The 23,591-nt window shown below is 44.3% G+C and overlaps 1 protein-coding gene across 1 annotated transcript in view; it reads left to right on the top strand.

The window, feature by feature from the left end:
* The window catches only part of MYO18B (myosin XVIIIB), a 327,968-nt gene that overhangs the window by 261,233 nt on the left and 43,144 nt on the right, over positions 1–23,591 (top strand). Inside the window, exon 40 of the mRNA XM_049865475.1 lies at positions 21,851–21,981. Within this exon, the coding sequence (XP_049721432.1) occupies positions 21,851–21,981 (131 nt within the window). The remainder of the gene's footprint in view (positions 1–21,850; positions 21,982–23,591) is intronic.

Genomic DNA, 23,591 nt, shown 5'->3' with positions numbered 1-23,591 from the left:
GGTATTGATCGCCAACACCAATAGCTCCTGTTCATGTCCTCCCCAATCAATTTCTGGGGGCACGTATCTAATAATAAAAGACTAGTGAGGAGGGTTGATTTATCTGGGAGGGATTGTTTCTCCTTGTTTCCAAGAAAACCAAACCCATTGCTGTCAAGGTGATTCCAACTCATAGCAACCCTCTAAGACAGGGTAGAACTGCCCCCCATAGGGTTTCCAAGGCTATAATCTTTTTTTTTTTAAATTTTATTGTGCTTTAGGTGAAAGTTGACAGCTCAAGTTTCTCGTTCAAAAATTTATACACATACTGTTTTGTGACGTTGGTTGCAATCCCTGGAATGTAACAGCACTCTCCCCCTTTCCACCCCAGGTTCCCTGTGTCCATTTATCCAGTTTTCCTGTCCCTTCCTACTTCTCATCTTGCCCATTGGGCAGATTTGCGCATTTGGCCTCCTGTATTTGATTGAACTAAGAAACACATTCCTCACATATGCTATTGTTTGTTTTATAGGCCTGTCTAATCTTTGTCTGAAAAGAAGGCTTCAGAAGTGGTTTCAGGAGTTAGTTTAGGAGTTAGTTAGCAGAGTGTCAGGGAGTCATACTCTCAGGGGTTCCTCCAGTCTCTGTCAGACCAGTAAGTCTGGTCTTTTTTTGTGAGTTAGAATTTTGTTCTACACTTTTCTCCTGCTCTGTCCAGGACCCTCTATTTTAGTCCCTGTCAAAGAGGTCAGTGGTAGTAGCCAGGCACCATCTAGTTCTTCTGGGCTCAGGTGGTGGTTGTTGTTAGGTGCCGTCGAGTAGGTTCCGACTCATAGTGACCCCATGCACAACAGAACGAAACACTGCCCGGTCCTGAACCATCCTTACAATCGTTATGCTTGAGCTTATTGTTGCAGCCACTGTGTCAGTCCACCTCGTTGAGCGTCTTCCTCTTTTCCGCTGACCCTGTACTCTGCCAATCATGATGTCCTCCAGGGACTGATCCCTCCTGACAACATGTTCAAAGTATGTAAGACACAGTCTCACCATCCTTGCTTCTAAGGAGCGTTCTGGCTGTACTTCTAAGATTTGTTCATTCTTTCGGCAGTCCACGGTATATTCAATATTCTTCGCCAGCACCACAATTCAAAGGTGTCAACTCTTCTTCCATTTTCCTTATTCATTGTCCAGCTTTCACATGCATATGATGTGATTGAAAATACCATGGCTTGGGTCAGGCGCACCTTGGTCTTCAGGGTGACATCTTTGCTCTTCAACGCTTTGAAGAGATCCTTTGCAGCAGATTTGCCCAATGCAATGCGTCTTTTGATTTCTTGACTGCTGCTTCGATGGCTGTTGATTGTGGATCCAAGTAAAATGAAATCCTTGACAACTTCAGTCTTTTCTCCGTTTATCATGATGTTGCTCATTGGTCCAGTTGTGAGGATTTTTGTTTTCTTTATGTTGAAGTGTAATCCATACTGAAGGCTGTGGTCTTTGATCTTCATTCGTAAGTGCTTCAAGTCCTCTTCACTTTCAGCAAGCAAGGTTCTGTCATCTGCATAATGCAGGTTGTTAATGATACCCTGTTCTTCTTCATATAGTCCAGCTTCTCAGATTATTTGTTCAGCATACAGATAGAATAGGTATGGTGAAAGAATACAGCCCTGACGCACACCTTTCCTGACTTTAAACCAATCAGTATCCCCTTCTCTGTCCAAACAACTGTCTCTTGATCTGTGTAAAGGTTCCTCATGAGCACAATTAAGTGTTCTGGAATTCCCATTCTTCACAATGTTATCCATAGTTTATTATGATCCGCACAGTCGAATACCTTTGCATAGTCAATAAAACACAGGTAAACATCCTTCTGGTATTCTCTGCTTTCAGCCAGGATCCATCTGACATCAGCAGTGATATCCCTGGTTCCACCTCCTCTTCTCTTTCTGGCAGTTCCCTGTCGATATACTGCTGCAGCCGTCTTTGAATGATCTTCAGCAAAATTTTGCTTGCGTGGGATATTAATGATACTGTTCTGTAATTTCCACATTTGGTTGGGTCACCTTTCTTGGGAATAGGCATAAATATTGATCTCTTCCAGTCAGTTGGCCAGGAAGCTGTCTTCCATATTTCTTGGCATAGACAAGTGAGCACCTCCAGCACTGCATCTGTTTGTTGAAACATCTCAGTTGATATTCCATCAATTCCTGGAGCCTTGTTTTTCGCCAATGCCTTCAGAGCAACTTGGACTTCTTCCTTCAGTACCATCGGTTCCTGATCATATGCCAACTCTTGAAATGGTTGAACATCGACTAATTCTTTTTGGTATAATGACTCTAAGACAGACTAGGAATAAGGACCCGACAGTCTACTTCTGAAAAACATTAGCCAGTGAAAACTTTATGAATAGCAACGGAACATTGTCTGATATAGTGCTGGAAGATGAGCCCCCCAAGTTGGAAGGCACTCAAAAGATCACTGGGGAAGAACTGCCTCCTCAAAGTAGAGTCGACCTTAATGACATGGATGGAGTAAAGCTTTCGGGACCTTCATTTGCTGATGTGGTGTGACTCAAAATGAGAAGAAACAGCTGCAAACATCCATTAATAATCAGAACCTAGAATGTGTGAAGTATGAATCTAGGAAAATTGGAAATCATCAAAAATGAGATGGAACGCATAAACATTGATATCCTAGGCATTAGTGAGCTGAAATGGACTGGTGTTGGCCATTTTGAATTAGACAATCATATAGTCTACTATGCTGGGAACGACAACTCAAAGAGGAATGGTGTTGCATTCATCGTCAAAAAGAACGTTTCAAGATCTATCCTGAAGTATGACGTTGTCAGTGATAGGATGATATCCATATGCCTACAAGGAAGATTAGTTAATACGACTATTATTCAGATTTACGCACCAACCACTAGGGCCAAAGATGAAGAAATAGAAGATTTTTATCAGCTGCAGCAGTCTGAAATTGAATCAAACATGCAATCAAGATGCAGTGATCATTACTGGTATTTGGAATGTGAAAGTTGGAAACGAAGAAGGATCAGTAGTTGGAAAATATGGCCTTGGTGATAGAAACAGTGCCGGAGGTCGAATGATAGATTTTTGCAAGACCAACAACTTCTTCATTGCAAATACCTTCTTTCACCAACATAAACGGCAACTATACACATGGACGTCGCCAGATGGAACACAGAAACTAATTGACTACATCTGTGGAAAGAGACCATGGAAAAGCTCAATATCATCAGTCAGAACAAGGCCAGGGTCTGACTGTGGAACAACCTCAGTTGCTCATATGCAAGTTCAAGCTGAAACTGAAGAAAATCAGAGCAAATCCACGAGAGCCAAACTATGACCTTGAGTATATCCCACCTGAATTTAGAGACCATCTGAAGAATAGATTTGACACATTGGACACTAGTGACCGAAGACCAGACGAGTTGTGGAAGGACATCATACATGAAGAAAGCAAGAGGTCATTGAAAATACAGGAAAGAAAGAAAAGACCAAGATGGATGTCAGAGGAGACTCTGAAACTTGTTCTCGAGCGTCCAGCAGCTAAAGCAAAAGGAAGAGTTGATGAAGTAAGAGAACTGAACAGAAGATTTCAAAGGGCGCCCTGAGAAAACAAAGTATTATAATGACATGTGCAAAGAGCTGAAGATGGACAAACAAAAGGGAAGAACACGCTTGGTGTTTCTCAAGCTGAAGGAACTGAAGAAAAAATTCAAGTTTGGAGTTGGAATAGTGAAGGGTTCCATGGGGAAAATATTAAACGACGCAGGAAGCATCAAAAGAAAATGGAACGGCTCAGGTTGGTGGAGGCTATTTTCCCTGTGTCTTTGGTTTTCTTCAGTCTCCTTTGCTCTGGATGGGATGAGAGCATTAGATGTATTCTAGATGGCCCATCACAAGCTTTTAATACCCCAGATGCTACTCACCAAAGAAGGATGTAGAACATTTTCTTTATGAACTGTTACGCCAGTTGACCTAGATGTTCCCTGAGTCCATGGTTCCCAGCCCTCAGCTCCAGCAACTCAGTCCCTCAAGGTGTTTGGATGTGTCTAGGAAACGTCTGTGACCTTGCCTTGGTCAAGTTGTGGTGACTTCCCCGTGTTGTGTGTTGTCTTTACCTTCACCAAAGTTGACGCTTGTCTACTATCTAGTGTTATCCCCTCCCGAACTCCCCCTACCCTTGTAACCATCGAAGATTGTATTTTTCTGTGTGTAAACCTTTTCTTGAGTTGTTATAATAGTGATCTCATACAATATTTGTCCTTTTTTGATTGACTTATTTCATTCAGCATAATACCATCCAGGTTCATCCATGTTATGAGATGTTTCATGGGTTCATCATTGTTCTTTATCATTGCGTAGTGTTCCGTTGTATGTACCATAATTTGTTTATCCATTCTTCTGTGTTGATGAGCACTTAGGTTGTTTCCTTCTTTTTGCTCTTGTGAATTGTGCTGCAGTGAACATGGGTGTGTGTATTTCTGTTTGTGTGACAGCTCTTATTTCTCTAGGGTGTATTTTAGGAGTGGGATTGCTGAATTGTATGGTATTTCTATTTTTAACTTTTTAAGGAGGCTTCATATTGTTTTCCCTAGTGGTTGTACCATTTTGCATTTCCATTAGCAGTGCGTAAGAGTTCCAATCTCCCTGCAACCTCTCCAACCTTTATTATTTTCTGTTTGTTTTTTTTTAATTGGTGCAGGTATTGTTGGGGTGAGATGTTGTCTCATTATAGTTTTGATTTGCATTTCTCTAATTGCTAATGAATGCAAGCATTTCCTCATGTGACTGTTAGCTACCTGAATGTCTTCTTTGGTGAAATGCCTGTTCATATCCTTTGCCCATTTTTTAATTGGATTTTTTGTTGTCAAGGTGTTGAAGTATTTCGTAAATTTTAGAGATGAGACCCTTGTTGGATATATCATCACCAAATTTTTTTTCGCAGTCTGTAGGTTCTCTTTTTACTCTTTTGGTGAAGTCTTTTGATGAGCATAAGTGTTTAATTTTTAGGAGCTCCCAGTTGTCTAGTTTCTCTTCTGGTGTTTGTGCATTGTCAGTAATGGTTTGTATTCTATTTATACCATGTATTAAGGCCCCTAGTGTTGTCCCTATTTTTTCCTCCATGATCTTTATCATTTTAGGTTTTATATTTAGGTCTGTGATCTATTTTGAGTTAGTTTTTGTGTATGGTGTGAGTTATGGGTTCTGTCAAGCCTGTAATCTTTATGGAAGGCAGACTGCCACATCTTTCTCCCACAGAGCAGCTGGTGAGTTTGAACCACCGACCTTTTGGTTAGCAGCTGAGCACTTAACACTGGGTCACCAGGGCTCCTCTTCTCCCTGCTTACTGGAGCCTATTCATGATGGCTTGTTGGGAACACTGGCTGGGTCTTCAGTAATAATGAGGCCATCAGATGTACCTGCAAAGAGAGGTGGGTTTCTGAAGAGGGAAAGAAGCACTATGATAATGATCTCATTTACATTCAGTTCTTCACTGTTCACAAAGCCCCTGCACATAACCTGAGCCTGCGTGGAAGAGACAGAAGGACTTAAGGCCTATTGCGGAGTGGAGGGGTTGGACCCCAGGATGTGTCAGGGAGCTGTTCAGATGTGGGACTTACTTCTAGGTCTGAACTCCAAGTGCAATGCTCATTCTCACCACTGCTGTCTCTCCCCAGCTGTGTCTCCCTGGCATCATTGGGATACACTTACTTCAGTCACCACTGGCCCAGATGGCTTATTCAAGGTACCACCCTACGACTCCTATATTCGTAGGCTGTGTATGCAATACCCAGTCACATCTCTCCTAGGGTTCCTTTGGACACATGTGGGTGTGTGTCCAGATCAGGGTCAAGGCCTAATGTGACCCAGGAGGGTTGGCACTTTGGCAGTAATGATGTTAATCTGATTCACGGGCATGCATAGCTTGTGACCTGGCAGTGAGGGAGTATAATGTAAGGTGGACTCATTTTGAAGAGAGACAACAGGAAGGCTTTAGGGACCAAGCTGGGTATTAAAATAGTGTGGCCATAGGTTCAGGGCTGAGTGCAGATGTCTAAGTGAGGAGTGTGAGGGGCAGGGGAGATGGGGTGATGGGAAAGCACCAACACAAAGAAGAGGAGACCCTGCCAACGTGCAACATTTCACAAGCTGTAACCCAGCTCCTTCTGAGAACAGGAAAGGGAGCAGATGCTGATTGAGTTTGCTACGTTGTATGCAGTGTGTCCAGCACTTTACATCAGTGAATCCTCAACCATTCCCATAGCACAGCGATGCTGCTACTGCTTCCACTTTACAGATGAGAAAACTGAGGGCCAGATGGATGATCAGACTTGCCTGAGTCATACTATGTAAGTAAGTGGTGTAACAGGGTGGCAAGCTTATGTCTGTGTGAATCAAAGACCCATGCTGGTAAGATCTGCTCGACTGCCCAAGTCATAATAATTTAGGACTGGAAGAGTTTAAAGCTAACATATTTTTGTGATACTTTCTAACTTCCGGGTACTAGGCTAGCCATTTGGGATATAAGGCTGAGTACAGCCCTACTTATAAGGAGTTCAATGTAGCAGAAAATTAGAAATGTGGAAAATAATTACAATATGATGATACATACACATTTCCTAGTGGTTTGTGCATATGCTAGGAGCACAGAGATAAAGGAGTTGATTTTGCCCAGGGGAGCTCAGAGAGGCCGTCACAGAGGAGGTGGCTATGGAATGGTTCTTGAAGGATAAGTAGGAGTTAATTTGTCAGAGGAGGAATATGGCAGGGAAGAGTAGTCCAGGTGGAGGGAATGGTAGATGCAGAGGCACAGAGGAATGAAGGAACATGGCATGTTTGGGAGCTGATGAGAACTCTGGGAATCACGAATCTGTGGGGCTCAGGAGGAGGGCAGTGGAAGGAGATGAAGCTTGTAGGGTAGGTTGAGAGAGAGATGATGAAGGACTTCATATGCTAAACCAGAGTCTGGAATGTGGCCAGTGAGCAGCCACTGAAGGCCCCTCAGCAAGGCAGTGATGTGATCAGGTTTAAAGTGATTCCTCCTTGGACAGATGCTTCGTGGAATGTGTATTTGAGTGTGGGTTGGATCAAACAGAGAAACGCCAGTTGAAGGCTATGAGAGCCCTTAGGAGATGGTGATGAAGGAGGAGAAAGATGCAAGCAGTGAGCCTATCGTATTGATGAGATAGTTGAGGCCCAAGGAAGGGACCTAGGGAAGTAAGAAATAATTCTCACACTAAACCTCTTTGGATGCAAAACCCAGTAGCTACTTGAGCTATTTCAAAGTCCAGTTAGTCTATTTCCACCATCACATGGACTCCTGGGTTGAGAAGAAATAGGAGCTGAATTTAAATTAAATTAAACTAGGACATGTCAAAGGTGACTTGATAATTGCCCACTGGAACAGCAGCCTTCCAATGCCAGGAAATGTGTTGTCGGTACATGGTACAGATAATTTTTGCATTTGAGACTTAATTATGTTGATATAATTATTCCCCTGTCAGGAAAATTGGGTGGCATAGATATGTCATATTTGCATTTGAGCACAAAAATGAAATGCTTTCTTCTTTTTTTCAGGAAGGAGTTGGGCGGGTGGCTCTGAGACGTCAGGAATGGGATGTTTGGGGTTCATTCCAGGTCAGGAGATCTGTTTGCAGCTGGGGGCTTGTGAAACCCCTGCTGCTGTCAACTTTGAGAAGGTTGGGCCCCAGCGACAGCTCTTTTCTGTCTCTCTAAGATGCTGGGTTAGAAGTCACGGTGGCAGGATGTTCAGAGGGGGAGCAATTTTAGGGCTGGGAAAGTTATGAGCTCTGAATAGTTAAAGCTGTAAGGGAAATCTCGAAGGTATTTAGGCCAGTGGTTTGCAAACCCTGTGGCTCAAAGACTTCAGGCAGAGTTGCACACTGGTGCCTTAAAGACGAATGACCTTTCTCTCCTAGTCCCCATCCCAGTGGCCCAAGAAATGCTCAGCCACACCCCCCTTCCCTGGATAAGGGCTGAGGTCTCTGGGTGGCACAAATAGTTTGCATGCCAACTAGTAACCCAAAGGTTAGTGGTTCAAACCCACCCAGTGGTGCCATAGAAGAAAGGCCTGGTGATCTGTGTCTGTAAAGATTACAGGCAAGAAAACGCTACCGAGCAGCTCTATCCTGTAACATGGAGTCACCCTGAGATGGCAATGGACTCGTCAGTAACGGGTTGATAGAGTTTTGGTGTTTGAGGGTCTTGTGCTAGTCTGAGTTGCTGTGTGCCCTCCACCCTTCCCCACTCACCAGGGGAAACTTGGGACCCCAAGAATCAAGCAGAAAGCCCCATAGAGCTATAGAGCCCCAGTCTCTGACGCTTTTATTGCCCTAGTAGCTGAAGCCAGTGTTTAGGCAGAAATGCCTATCTTGAGAGGGTGAAACAGAGAGAGATGCGCTTTCTAACAGAGGACCTGGGTAGGGAATCCCTGGCTTCTAGTTCTGCCTGTGCCTCCCAGTGGCCAGGCAGCCTTGGCCAGTGACTTCCTGCTCTCAGCCTCAGCTTTCCCCCTGGTGTATGTGTGTCCACAGGTGTGTGTGTGTGTCTGTACCACATGAATGTGCATAGGAAGTGTATACATCTTAGACTTTCTGCAGACTAGCCCTTTATCATCTAGAGTTTGAACAGCCTGAGTTGCCTAAAATGTTAACTTTGCAGAAAGCTATAAAGACCTTCAGGCTACAGCTGGGGGCATTTTAAAACAATCAGCTAGAAAAATAAGGGAGAGGAGATGCCTGGAGCCTAGTCTTTTCTGCCTTAAGGTAATAACAGAGGATCCCGGCAGGGAAAGTGGGGTGGGGGAGAGGAAATGGTTTTCAGAGTTGCCTGCTAGTCCACATAGTTAACTCCATTCTGCCTTTAATACAGAGCCTTATTACCTGAATGTGTGTCAAATGCTGTACACATATGCAAGATCCCTGGGGGGCGCAAATGGTTGGCACTCCACTACTAATTGAAAGATTGGCAGTTGGAATCTACTCAGTGGTACTGCGGAAGAAAGGCCTGGTGATTTACTTTCATAAGCATCCAGCTGCTGAAAACCCTATGGACTGCAGCTCTACTCTGAAACACACGGGATTGCCATGAGTCAAACTGACTCATCGGCCGTGGGTTTGATTTGGATACACATATGCAGAAATGGGCACAGAATGGAAATTCACCAATATATGTATTAACAGTGGTTGTTTCCGAGTAACGAGCTTAAGGACAGTTACCTTTTCCCCTTTTTTGTATTTTCGAAATTCTCAATGGTAAATCCTATTAGAAGCAGAAATGAAAAGCAATAATGTTTAAAAGAAAAAAGAGCATGTGGTATGGTCCTGGGAATAGGAAGAAGTTCAGGGTGGTTACAGGATAGAGTTTTCCTTTGTGGATGGGGAAATCAGTTGAGATAGGGCCAGGATGTGAAGCATTTAAATGTTACTGCGGTCACCAGGTTCCAAAATGGAGCTCAAAGTTCCCCACTTTTGGAGTTCACTCCCCTGTGAAGCCGTGCCCATTACTGCATCAGATGTAGCATGCATCATTTCCAAGGATAGGATAGGATACTGTGGCTTCTGCCTTGTTTATGTTGGCTCACTAGCTCCAAGAGAAAGCCAGCCACCATGGTATGAGTTCATTCAAGCAGCTTGGTGGAGTGCCCATGAAGCAGATAATGGAGCTGTCCTGCCAAAAGCCAGTGAGGGACTGAGACCTCCAGCCAACAGCTATGTGAGCCTTCCGGGAAGGGAATCTTGCAGCCCCAGTCAAGCCTTCAGATGACACAGCCCCAGCTGACATCTTGACTTGACATCTTGGAAGAATCCATGTTTATTAACACATAAAAATAGAATAAAACAATTGATTTGCAGGATACTTATGAGGAAGGCACCTTGTATGGTGGATGTGTATCTAATAATAAATGTCCCATCTTCTACCTTCTCCTCAGTCTCCTTTCCTGCTGGAATTTTGACCCTTGCAATCTTAGAGAATCTGATGTGTATGTTTGGGTTTTCTGAAGGGGACCCCAGCTTTTTCCTTTCCCAAGATGGGGCTGCCAATCCTCACCCCATTACCAGTGTGGAACTCTTGTCAAGACACAATTCACAGGCTATTTCCCCCGAGGCCTTATTTCTCCCAGGCAAGTGACACTTGGGTGATTTGAATGAAACTCTAACAGTTGCTTGCGACCTTTCTTTCTGGGAAGACCCTCCCCCCCCCCCCCCCCCCGTCTTCCAGAGGTATAGACATCCTTGGATGAAGCAGAAGCAGTTAGAGGTAGCAGAGGAGGAAGGAGCTGTGGCTTGTGGGTCAGGAGACCTGGGTCCAAGTCAGATCATCATGTTTTTGGTTGTATGTGCCTAGGCAAGTGACTCAGCCCTCTGAGGCTCAAGTCTGTTCACCTGGAAAATGGAAATGATAACAGCAGGGCTTTGAACTGGTTCATTCTAGTTCGAACCCCTGCTGAGAATTTGCATTTTCACCCTCAGATATACTGAATCAGAATCTACATTTTAAGAAGATGACCAGGTGATTCCTCTAAAACCAAACCAAACTCGGGTCAATTCCAACTCATAGCAACACTTCTTATGTACTAAATTTGAGAAGCAGTGCTCTACTCATGGTTCTCAGAATTGGTCCCTAACTAGCAACATTAGCGGCACCTAGGAACTTGGTAGAAATGCAGATTCTCAGCGGGGGTTTGAATTGGAATGAGCCTGTTTGAAGCTTGGATGATACAGCCAGGACTGCCACACGCAGCATTGAGCAGGTGGCTGAGAGGCTTGTCCCTTGTAGTGTAGAGTCAGAAAGTCTTCTGTTTTCAACCTTCTGATTTGAAAAGGAATTCATTTTCTTTACAGAGCAGCTGGATAAGTATAAAGAGAAAACTAAAATCACCTGCTCTCCCACCACACAGAGATAATAACTATTGGCACTGTTTTACCGTAATATCCTCGTTAGTTTTTATGTGCTTATATAGAACCTAAGGAGCCTTGGTGGTGCGGTCGTTAAAGCACTCGGCTGCTAACCAGAAGGTCGATGGTTTGAATCCACCAGCTGCTCTGGGGGAGAACGATATGGCAGCCTGCGTCTGTAAAGATTTACAGCCTTGGAAACCGTATGGGGCAGTTCTCCACAGTCTTGTAGGGTCTCTATGATTTGGAATTGCCCCAGTGGCAATTGATTTGGTTTTGGTTTTATATAGAACCTGACTCTGAAGGTTCTTATAAGATTAAATGAGGTATTTTAAACATTAGTAGAGAGTCTGTGTATATGTTAGAAATAAAATTATACTCATTTTTAATGCATTCAACAAATATCAAATATATGCTATGTGTCAAACACTGGGAATGTGTGTGTATATATATGTATACATATATATGGAAACCCTGATGGCGTAGTGGTTAAGTGCTACGGCTGCTAATCAAAGGGTCGGCAGTTCAAATCCGCCAGGCACTCCTTGGAAACTCTATGGTACAGTTCTACTCTGTCCTATAGGGTCGCTATGAGTTGGAACCGACTCGAGGGCACTGGGTTTGTTTGTTTTTTTTTATATATATATATATATACACACACACATTTTCTATATGTACACATATATATACGTACTTGCATATATACACACACACATATATGTATAGTCAGTTCCTACTCACGGCAACCTCCTGTGTTACAAGAGTACAACTCCTCCATGGGGTTTTCTTGGCAGAAGCAGATCACCAGGTCTTTTCTTCCGTGGTACAGCTGAGTGGGTTCAAACTGCCAACCTTTTGGTTATCAGCCAAGCACAGACCGTTTGCTGCATCACACAGGGACACACACACATATGTATTTGCGCCTGGCTCTATAACATGAAGTTTCTGTATGTTTTTACTGAATCCGAAGAAAGTTACAGGGTGAAATTTTACCAATTTGGGGTACGTTTGAGGGATAGTCTGATCTGTAGTATAGACTATGTGGCATGTGTGAAATTAACTTTGGGGCACCTTGGGAAGTGTCTTCAAAGGTTAGGGAAGCAGCCTCCAGAGCTGCAGAAGCTAACATGTGAGGGTCCTGTATGTTTGTAGGCAGCAGAGAGTCTTGAGAAGGTTGAGCTGCCCTGCACAGAGAAAACAAACAGCGGTTTTAAATATTAGCCTCTAATGGAACATCACAAGAGGAGATGCTTTTAATTGCAGTCACTAATTATTGGAGGGACTGCTTCCTACACGGGCAACTCTGTGTAGCCTGCTCCAGGGGGAGTAGCTTGCTGGTTTCACAGGGGTTAATGATTCTCCCTAGCGGTGCTGGGAAGGTCAGCAAGCACACATTTTATCTACATATAAATTATTACTTGTTATTTTTTAGCCATAAGAATATTTATTGCAACATTGTTTACAATAGAAAAAAAAAGAATAACGTAAAATTCCAGTCCTGGGAGATTAGCTTTTTTTTTTCTCCCTATCCATATATTATAAATGAATATAATAATATATTCATTTCTGTATACATGATATACGTTATGTATGCATTAGTGTGTATAATACCCTTGCCCTTCCTTTATCCACGACTAATGTTGCTGTCATTATGAGTCGGAATCGACTCAACGGCACTGGGTTTGGTTTTTTTTGGTTAATATTGTTGTTAGGTGCCATCAAGTAGGCTCTGACTCATAGCAACCTCATGTCTAAGAGAATGAAACATTGCCCGGTCCTGCACCATCCTCCCCATCAATCCTGTGTTTGAGCCCATTGTTGCAGCCACTGTGTCAGTCCATCTCGCTGAGGGTCTTCCTCTTTTTTGACTGATCCTCTACTTTACCAAGCATGATGTCCTTCTTCAGGGACTGGTCCCTCCTAATAACCAGTAGTCATACCATAACACCATTCATTCAATCCAAAGACATAGGCTGAGTGAGTGTTGTGTGCCATATACCAGCAATACAGACAGATTAGGCCTGTGCAAGAATGTAAACTCCAAGGAAGTTGGGACTTGACATATCCTTATATCACCTGTGCCTAGATCAGTACTGGCATGTAGTAGGTGGTCAATAAATATCTGTTGATAAATGTATGCATGAATGATAATTGAATATATAATATATGCTAGCATGACAGCAACTGGTTATATATGGCAGAGACCCACTAATAAATATAAACTCAGACGAATCTTACTGCAATTTAGTGATATATATGTTTTAATAAACACAACATACATCCCATACTAAAAAAAAACAGTTGCTGTTGAGTTGATTCCGACTCATAGAGACCTCATGTGTCAGAGTAGAGCTGTGCTCCATAGGGTTTTCAGTGGCTGTTTTTTAGGAAGTAGATCCTTAGGCCTTTCTTCCAAGGTGCCTCTGGGTGGACTCGAACCTCCAACCTTTTGATTAGCAGCTGACCACTTAACTGTTTGTACCACCCAGGGACTCCTTGCCACATATACATTTTGTAAACAATTTTGTATTCCTCATTTTCCCCCTAAAACTTCATCTCCAGGCTCCCATTCTCCAAAGAGAAATAAGCACGGGATAGACCAAGCTCAGACCTGGTCTCAAAACACAGCCCTGCTTCACAAAGCAGCCCTGACCTAATCCCAAGTCTTTGTTAGTCAGATGCAGTCATTGCTCCCAGCCCGTCCCACCTCCCATGGAGGGTGGAAGAGGCCTGACTCCCAGGCCTGACGGGGGCCTCCCTGCACCCCCCTTCCCCTTGTGCACCCCACTCCATGTTTCTCTAGGGACTTCTGGCTGGGGCCTTGTTTGGTCTGCCCCGGGGAGACCTTCTGGGGCACTGCATCCATTTAGCCTAATGATTTGGTCTCTGCAATCAGCATATCCCGTTTGGTTTTGAGTAGATGCAGAAAAGGTTTGCTGATTGCTGAGTACACAGACTTTAAATATTCCAAATCTCTCTCCTTTCTGGGTGGTTCCACCGACCTCGATCTGGGACCCTTGGTGGATGGAGGGTGGGACTCGGAGGGCAAGGGGACAAGGTAGAGGGGTGGGAGGTGGTGGCAGACCCCACCCCACCCTTGATCCATGAACCTAGATCTATTGATGGTTTTCTTCCTCACCCATCCACAATGCTGCTCTTGTTTTGCAATGTGTCCTTACTGTGCAGGATAGTGAAAAACCTTTGGAGCCAGAGTCCGGCATTCCAGTGCCCTTGTTCGCTATGTCTGACCTTGGGGAAAGCCTCCTCAGTGATATGGGGACAATACCACCCTTTTCCAAGGCTTCTCATGAGAATCGAATGCTAGCAATGCCACCATTGGCCGAACCTTGCTTCTCTGCCAGACTTCACGTACGTCAACTCATTTATTAAAAAAAAAAAGATAAATAGGAACTATTACCACCGCCATTTAGTCCTGAGATATCTGAGGATAAAAAGGTAGAATAATTTGCTGAAGATCACACAGCCAGCAGTGGTAGAACTGAGAATTGAACCCAGGCAGCCTGGCTCCAGGGTCTGCTGAATAAAGCCTTTTTAATTTTTTTTTTGGTGAAAGTATATACAAAGATACACCAGTTCAACAATTTCTACATGTACAATTCAGTGACATTGGTTACATTCTTCAAGTCGTGCTACCATTCTTACTATCCTTTTCCAAATCACCCACCACCATTATCTTAAATTCACGGCCCCCTCCATTTCCCATCCAGCCTTTTGAGTTGCTGTTGTTAATTTGATGCCACGCTGATAATTCTTTAAAAGATCACAAAGTACTATGTACTTTATTAATTAAGATAAGCTGTTTTTTTTGGTTCAAAGAAGACTTCAGAGGATAGTTTTGGTTTAAGATTTAAAGATTATCTCAGGGCAGTAGTTTCAGGGGTTCATCCAGCCCTAGTGGCTCAAGAAAGGCTTGATTCCATTGTGAATTTGAACTTCTGTTGTGCATTTCCCCCTCTTTTGATCAGAATACTTCTACAGAATCTTTGATCAAAATGTTCAGGAGTGGAAACCAGGCAGCATCGAAGAAGGTGTTTTAAGGAAGTTTGACTTTCAGGGCTTTGAGGATTTGACCTATTTCAGGTGCCCATTTGCTGTGTCCACTTGCCCTGCCCTGGCCCAAAGCTACTCACTGCTGACACACAGCACCTGACTCTGCCCCTCTCCAACCCCAACCAGAAATCCCTGAGGAACTAGACTTTAGGTGCTTGCTGCTCCCTCCGCCTGACATGGGCAAGAAGGCTGGTCCTCACCCAAGGTTCATCCAAGAAAACTGAGAGGGGGCTCCTGTGCTACTTGCTCATCTCTCAGCACAGGCAGCTGAATAAGTTCTCACTTGAGGTCCCCCTGGGTGCTCAATTCACCTTTGTGGTCTCCCAGCTGTGTGACCTTGGGCAAGTCATAAGGCTGCTCTGACCTTCAGTTTCCTCATCTTTAAAGTGTGCTCAAGAAGACAAAGTAAAGTATTATAATGAAATGTGCAAATACGTGGAGTTAGAAAACTAAAAATGAAGAACACACTGGGCATTTCTCAAGCTGAAAGAACTGAAGAAAAAAAATCAAACCTTGAGTTGCAATATTGAAGGATTCAGTGGGCAAAATATTGAACAACACAGGAAGCATCAAAAAAGATGGAAGCAATATACAGAGTACCAAAAATAATTGGTCAGTATTCAGCCATTTCAGGAGTAGCATATGGTGAAGACCTGATGGTACTGAAGGAAGAAGTCCAAGCTGCACTGAAAGCATTGGCAGAAAGCAAGGCTCTAGGAATTGATGGAATACCAATTGAGATGTTTCAACAAATGGATGCAATGCTGAAAGCGCTTACTCCTCTGTGCCAAGAAATTGGGAAGACAGCTCCCTGGCCAACTGACTGGAAGAGATCCATATTTGTGCCCATTCCAAAGAAAGGTGATCCAAGAGAATGTGGAAATTACCCAACAATATTTTTTTTTATCATTAATATCACAGGCAAGTAATATTTTGCTGAAGATAATTCAAAAGCAGTGGCAGCAGTACACTGACAGGGAACTGCCAGAAATTCAAGCCAGATTCAGAAGAGGATGTTGAATGAGGGATATCATTGCTAATGTCAGATAGATCTTGTCTGAAAGCAGAGAATTACCAGAAAGATTTTTACTTGTGTTTTATTGACTATACAAAGACATTCATCTGTGTGGATCATAACAAACTATGGATATCAGTGGATCATAACAAACTATGGATATCATTGTGAAGAATGGGAATTTAAGCATGCTTAATTGTGCTCATGAGGAACCTGTACATAGATCAAGAGGCAGTCATTCAACAGAACAAGGGAATACTTAATGTTTTAAAATCAGGAAGGGTGTGCGTCAGGGTCGTATCTTTTCACCACACTTAGTGAATCTGTATGCTGAGCAAATAATCAGAGAAGCTGGACTATATGAAGAAGAACGGGGCATCAGGATTGGAGGAAGACTCATTAATAACCTGTAATATGCAGATGATACAACCTTACTTGCTGGAAGTGAAGAGTACTTGAAGCACTTACTGATGAAAATCAAAGACTACAGCCTTCAGTATGGATTACACCTCAACATAAGGAAAACAAAATCCTCACAACTGGACCAATAAACAACATTGTGGTAAACAGAGAAAAGACTGAAGCTGTCAAGGATTTCATTTTGCTTGTCTCCGCAGTCAACACCCATGGGAGCAGCAGTCAAGGAATCAAAGGACAGATTACGTTGGGCAAATCGGCTGCAAAAGACCTCTTTGAAGTGTTAAAAAGCAAAGATGTCACTTTGAGCTTAGTCCTCACACGAGCCATGATATTTTCAATACCCATATACAAATGTGAAAGCTGGACAATGAGTAAGGAAGACTGGAGAAGAACTGATGCCTTTGAATTATGGTGCTGGTGAAGAATATTGAGTATACTATGGACTGCCAGAAGAATGAACAATTCCGTCTTGGAAGAAGTACAGCCAGAATGCTCCTTAGAATCGAAGATGGTAAGACTTCATTTCACATACTTTGGACATATTATCAGGAGGGACCAGTCCCTGGAGAAGGACATCGTGCTTGGTAAAAGTAGAGGGTCAGCAAAAAAGAGGAAGACGGTCAACAAAACGTATTGACCAGTGGGCGCAAGGAGGGGCTCAAGCAAATCAAAGATTGTGAGGATGGCACAGGACTGGGCAGTGTTTCCTTCTGTTGTACCTAAGGTCACTGAGTCGGAGCAGAGTCAATGGCACCTAACAACAACAAAATGGGCATTCATTCAACGAACATTTATGGAATCCTGTGCGCCTACCACATGCCTAAAATGGCCCAGACCTGTGGACTTCTTACGGTATCTAAGGCAGAAGTCCACAATCATCCATGTCCATGTCTTTCAGAGGCTCAGATGCCATGTCTCCTGGGAGAAGACGGCCGATTCCCAGGGGCGCCTTTGTCCTGGCCCACTTGGAAGCAGCTGAGCTTGCACAAGTGCCCTCAAGCTGTAGGGATTTTTTCACCTGGCCATTTTTTAGGTGTCTTTACGAGCTGACCTGCTGTTGTCCTTGGGCAGGCACCCACTTGCCAACCCACAGCATACATTATTTTCTCTGGCAGCCCACTGTCCTTCAGCCGGAAGGCCTCTGCCTCAGAGTGTCTCTCACTTGTCATCCAGCTGAGATGGAGATTTCACAGCTGGCAGCTTCAATCAACTAAAATTCACTGTCAGCCCCTCCTCACAGCCCCCACCTCTCTCCATGCCACCCCCTTTTCTCATCAGTTCAGCTTGGCCCTCGAGCCTGCTCAAGTCTCTGCCTGCTGCCTCTCTCGCTCTCTTTTCCTCTCTTTAAAATCTGGAAACATTCAAAATCCCGTGAAAGGCACAGACTTTTAATCCTGTGAATGGACAAGCTGATCTGCCAAGCCGAGCTGAGCATCTCCCTGTAATGGGGACATCCGTAGTCCTTGCTGACTTCCACTGGGGTGTGCACACAGAGCCTCAGAAAGAGCACTGGACTGGGAGCCAAACAGACCAGGCTTCAAATCCTAGCTCTGCTCCTTATCGCTGGCCTCAGTTTCCTCTACTAATCACAGCCCTCAGAAGGGGGTTCTGAACTGTTCAAGATCACATAGCTGGTGAGTTAAATGGGGAGCTGGGAATTGGACTTATATTTGAGCCTAAATCTTCATATTTTTACCCCTCCATACTCCTATCAGAGCCCTGGTGGTGCAGTGATTAAAAGCTATGGTGAGCTACAGTTGCTAAACAAAAGACAGTTTGAATCCATTAGCTGCCCCTTGGAGACCCTATGGGGTAGTTCTACTCTGTCCTGTAGGGTCGCTATGAGTCGGAATCAACTTGATGGCAACAGGTTTTGTTTTTTTGTTTGTTTTCGGTTTATACGCCCATTAGGAGCCTGGGTAATGCAAGTTGTTTGCAATCGGCTGCTAACCTAAAGGTTGGTGGTTCAACACCACCCAACGGTGCCTCAGAAGGAAGGCCTGGTGATCTGATTCTGTAAAGATTACAGCCAAGAAGACCCTGTGGAGCACATGGGGTCACCATGAGTTGGGGTCCAACTCGACAGCAGCCAGCAACATACTCCCATCAGGTGGCATATGTGTGTTCCTTTAAACAACGGTCAGAAAATCAATTTGACGTAATTAGAACAGCTTAAAAGAAAAATTTCATCCCTAACCCCACTCCTCGACCACCCATAAATATTCTCAACTCTCCGAGTGTTTTTCTAAGTGCATGTGTATCATTTGCGTAGATACAGGCGTGCTATTTCTCTGTTCTATTTGCTTAATGTTATTTCACAGAAGCCTCCCACGCTGCCACAATCCTTATTTCTAATGTTAATGTCTGCCTAATAGCATCAAAGTGACGAGCTGTGATTTCCGTAGCCAGTCCCACTTGTTGGATGATGAGACGGCTCTCAGCTTCTCTGTGTCGTCCATGGCCCCCTCCAAGCATCCTTGGGTACAGAGCTTGGATCTGCCTTTTGATTTATTCCCGGTAAGACTAATTCCCAGAAGGGGGAATTCTGGTTTAACCCAGGGTTTCTCAGACTGGGCACTATTGACATTTGGGTACGGGGACAGATTACCCAATTAGCAAGGTAAGCACGGGCTTACTTGTGCTTACCTACTAATCTGTACTGCACAATTTCACCTGTTTTTTGCCACATCAGACCCATGTGAAATTGTGCACTACAAATTAATAAGTAAGTACAAGCAAACCGGTGCATACCTTGCTTACTGTAAGCCCATGCGTACCTTGCTTACTGGTTAATCTGCCCTTGTTTGGGTGGGATAATTTCTTTGTGGTGGGGGCTGTCCTGTATATTGTAGGATGTTGAGCAGCATCCCTAGTCTCTGCCCATTTAATGTCAGTAGCATCCTCCAAGTCATGACAACCAAAAATGTCTCCAGACATGGCCAAATGTCCCCATGACCAAAATCACCGTCAGCTGAAAACCACTTTCGTAAAGGGTAATGGTGCATGAAATATGTTGCAAATGAAAGTCAGAGATTTTCCAGAGTCTGGGCAAAATCCAACTCGGCAGTATCACAGAGTAAAGGAATGGGCACTGAGAGGGGAGTCAGAGGCTCCAAGATCGAGTTCCAGCACTGCCTTTAAGCCCAGACTTCTCAAGGCTTCAGTTCCTCATCTGTGAAATGGGAGCGGCACTAGTGACCCACTGATCGGCTTGTTGTGAGAGCTGAGTTAGGTCAAGTACATAAAGCGCTCAGCAGTGCCCAGCCCACAGCAGGCTCTCAGTAAATGCCAGCGTGTTTGCCTGCTGCCAACAAAGCCCCATCGGGTTCTCCAACCTCAACCTTCTACTCACTGGGACAGAGGCTCAGCTTCCAGAACTAGCCTCTGCTACTTCTCTGGGAAACACGAATTGCTTTGCACATGTGCTAACCCATCCAAGAGGTGCCGAGTGCCCGCTCTGTGCCAGGCATCACGGGGACACAGATTCAGAGCCTGGCTGTGGGGCCAGCTGCATGGGCAGGTAAGCGCTGCATCCTTGGAGCTTGTCCTGGAGACCACTAGACACTCATTTCCGTCTCTATAGAACGTGGAGCGTCTGTCTGAGTTGTTGATGGCTGCTGCTGAGTCGGCCCTGACTCACGCTAGCCTGGTGTATAACAGAACGAAACTTTGCCTGCTCCTGTGCCATCTTCATGATCATTGCTGTGTTGGAGTCTGTTGTCGCAGCTGTTTTTTTGTTTTTTGTTTTATAAATCTTTTTTTTTAAATTGTGCTTTAAGTGAAAGTTTATAAATCAAGTCAGTCTCTCATACAAAAATTTGTATACACCTTGCTATGTATACCTTCCTAGTGCTCTCCCCCTAATGAGACAGCACTGTCCTTCTCTCCACCCTGTATTCCCTGTGTCCATTCAGCCGGCCTTTACCCCCTCTGCCTTCTCATGCCCCCCTGCCCGCAGACAGGAGCCGCCCACATAGTCTCATGTGTCCACTTGAGCCAAGAATCTCACTCCTCACCGGTATCATTTTCTATCCCGTAGTCCAGTCCAATCCCTGTCTGAAGAGCTGGCTTTGGGAATGGTTCTAGTCTTGGGCCAACAAAGGTCTGGGGATCATGACTTCCAGGGTCCCTCTAGTCTCAGTCAGACCATTAAGTCTGGTCTTTTTATGAGAGCTTGAGGTCTGCATCCCACTGCTCTCCTGCTGCCTCAGGGGTTCTCTGTTGTGTTCCCTGTCAGGGCAGCCATTGGTTGTAGCCAGGCACCATCTAGTTCTTCCGGTCTCAGGCTGATGTAGTCTCTGATTTATGTGGCCCTTTCTGTCTCTTGGGCTCATAATTACCTTGTGTCTTTGGTGTTCTTCATTCTCCTTTGCTCCAGGTGGGTTGAGACCAGTTGATGCATCTTGCATGGCCACTTGCTAGTATTTAAGACCCCAGACACTACTCACCAAATTGGGTGGGATGCAGAATGTTTTCTTAATGGATTTTATTACGTGAATTGACCTAGATTTCCCCTGAAACCATGATCCCCAGACCCCTACCCCTGTTACTCTGGCCTTCGAAGCGTTCAGTTTATTCAGGAAACTTCTTTGCTTTTGGTTTAGTTCACTCGTACTGACCTCTCCTGTATTGTGTGTTGTCTTTCCCTTCACCTAAAATAGTTCTTGTGTACTATCTAATTAGTGAATACCCCCTCCCTCCCTCCATCCCCACCCTCATAACCATCAAAGAATATTTTCTTCTGTGTTTAAACTATTTCTTGAGTTCTTATAATAGTGGCCTCATACAATATTTGTCATTTTTGTTGCAGCTGTTTCGTCAGCCCATCTCATTGAGAGTTTCCGTCATTTTCATTGTCCTTCTGCTTTACCTAACACGATACCCTTTTCTAGCAGTTGGTGTTTCCTACTGACGTGTCTAAAACAAGTCTAAATCTCGCCATCCTTGCTTGTAAGGAACATTCTGGTAGTATTTCTTCTAAGACTGGGTTGTTCATTCTTTTGGCAATCCATGTTATATTCAGTATTTTTCACCAACACCATGATTCGAATGCATCAGTTCTTCTATTTCATTATCCAACTTTCACATACATTTGAGGCGATTGAAAAGACCATGAGTCGGGTCAGGCACACCTAACTTATCAAAATGGCATCTTTGTTTTTTAAATCTTTAAGGCTGTCTTTTGCAGGAGATTTTCCCAGTGCAATGGATCGTTTGATTTCTTGACTGCTGCTTCCATGGGTGTTGATTGTTGATCCAGGTAGAATGAAATCATTGATAACTTCAGTGGGGTACCCACCACATAAAAGATGCTCAGTGAACACTGGGCTCATCCAGGCTGTTTCTCATCCCAAGAACTCGTGAGTGGGTGGGATTCGTGCCCCAAGCCAACATGTGCTTGTGGTTTCTGTCTCCAGGAGAAGTATGTGGAGGAGCTCTCAGCAGTGAGGCAGACCCTCCAGACAGACCTTGAGACGTCCATCAGAAGGATTGCTGACCTGCAGGCGGCCTTGGAAGAGGTGGCGTCCAGCGACAGTGACACAGAAAGGTACCTTCAGGGGGCCAGGTGGGGCTGGGCATGGTGGTCGGCTGTACCCGAGGAAGCTCTGCTGTCTTCAGCAGACAGTAGTGGGAGTCACATCTGCTGGGAGACCCAAACGGTCCAGGGGTGGGAGGAAAAACTGGTTGGCTCGGATGAAGAGAGACAAGACACTTCCCAGCTGGTGTTGATGTCCCTTGTTATAGCTGAAACCACATGACCTGGCCTTCAAAGCCTTTGGCAAAGCAATATGGTGGAGTGGTTGGAAAATGGATTCTAGCTGTGTGGCTTTGGGCAAGTTTTGTGTTCAATCTGGCCCTCATTTCCTCATCTGTAAAGTGGTATAATGATATTAGGGTGAGTCAAATGAAATTGCCAAGTTTCAACCATTTCCTTTTTCTTTCTCTCTCTTTTTTTTTTTTGGTGGTGGTTAAAACATACACACCAGAACCATCTGCCAACACAAGAGCGCCCACATCTACAACTCAATGACATTGATTACATTTTTCATGTTGTGTGACCATTCTCACTATCCTCATCCAAAGCATTCCACTGCCGTTAACATAAACCCAATTCCCCACAAACAAAAGCTCCCCTTTTTCCCTTCCCTCCCACCCCTGGTAACCACTAATAATCTTTGGTTTCTATATATTTGCTTATTTCATTAAAGTGAGATCATGCAGTAATTGTCCTTTTGCAACTGACTTAGCTTGCTCTGCATAATGTTTCCAGGGTTCGTCTATGTTGTGACATGTGTCAGGATTTGATTTCTCTCTACAGCTGAGCAGTGTTCCATTGTGTGTATAGACCACATTGCTTTATCCACTCAGCTGTTGACGGACATGTGGTTGTTGCCACCTCTCGACCGTTGTGAAAGTGCTGCAGTGAACATTGGCGTACGGGTTTCCATTTGCATTCTTGCCTTTGCTTTTTCTGGGTATATGTATGTATGTAGGATTGGGATTGCTGGATCATAAGGTACTTCTCCGTTCAACTTTTTGAGAACTAAGTGTCAACCATTTTTTGACCTCCAAACTGGCAGTTTCATGTAATACAACCCACTGCCTGCTCCACAGGGCTTCTCATGAGAGTTGAATGAATTAATATATGAGCTTCACTTAGAACAGTGCCAGCGACATGTAAATGCTATTTTTTTTTTAAGCATAAGCTGTGTTTGTACAGAATAATGTGTGTTATTTTACAAAAGCAACAGCAAGTTCAAGATGCAGAGTGAGAGGCCTGATGGTAGCCAAGACCACCCAAATTCAACATCAGAGATTCTCTCCTTTCTCAGAAGACAGGCTGCTTCCCACCATCTCTGCTAGAATCCCAAGCTACACAGGACGTGTGTGCGCTGCTTGGCTAGAAGGAGTTGAGTTTTCCTAGATGGGCACGCGAACCAGGCTGTCAAGCTGCTTTAGATGGCCCAAAGTGTCTTGTCCTCAGAGATGCTCCTGTAGCCTTGGCTTACCGTTTCTCTGGGAATCACAGCTGTCCAGCTTGTGGCAACATCTTTGCCCCATCCCAGCTTCTGCAGTGGAGCCTGGCACCAGGTACAGACAATGTCCTTGCATAGCTTTGATATGGAACAGGGTGCCTGAGCCTCACCTGTGGGTGCA

This window comes from Elephas maximus, chromosome 22 (assembly GCF_024166365.1).
Source record: "Elephas maximus indicus isolate mEleMax1 chromosome 22, mEleMax1 primary haplotype, whole genome shotgun sequence".
NCBI lineage: Eukaryota > Metazoa > Chordata > Mammalia > Proboscidea > Elephantidae > Elephas > Elephas maximus.
Note: the sequence above shows the minus strand (reverse complement) of the source record. Positions and strands in the feature narration are given on the sequence as shown.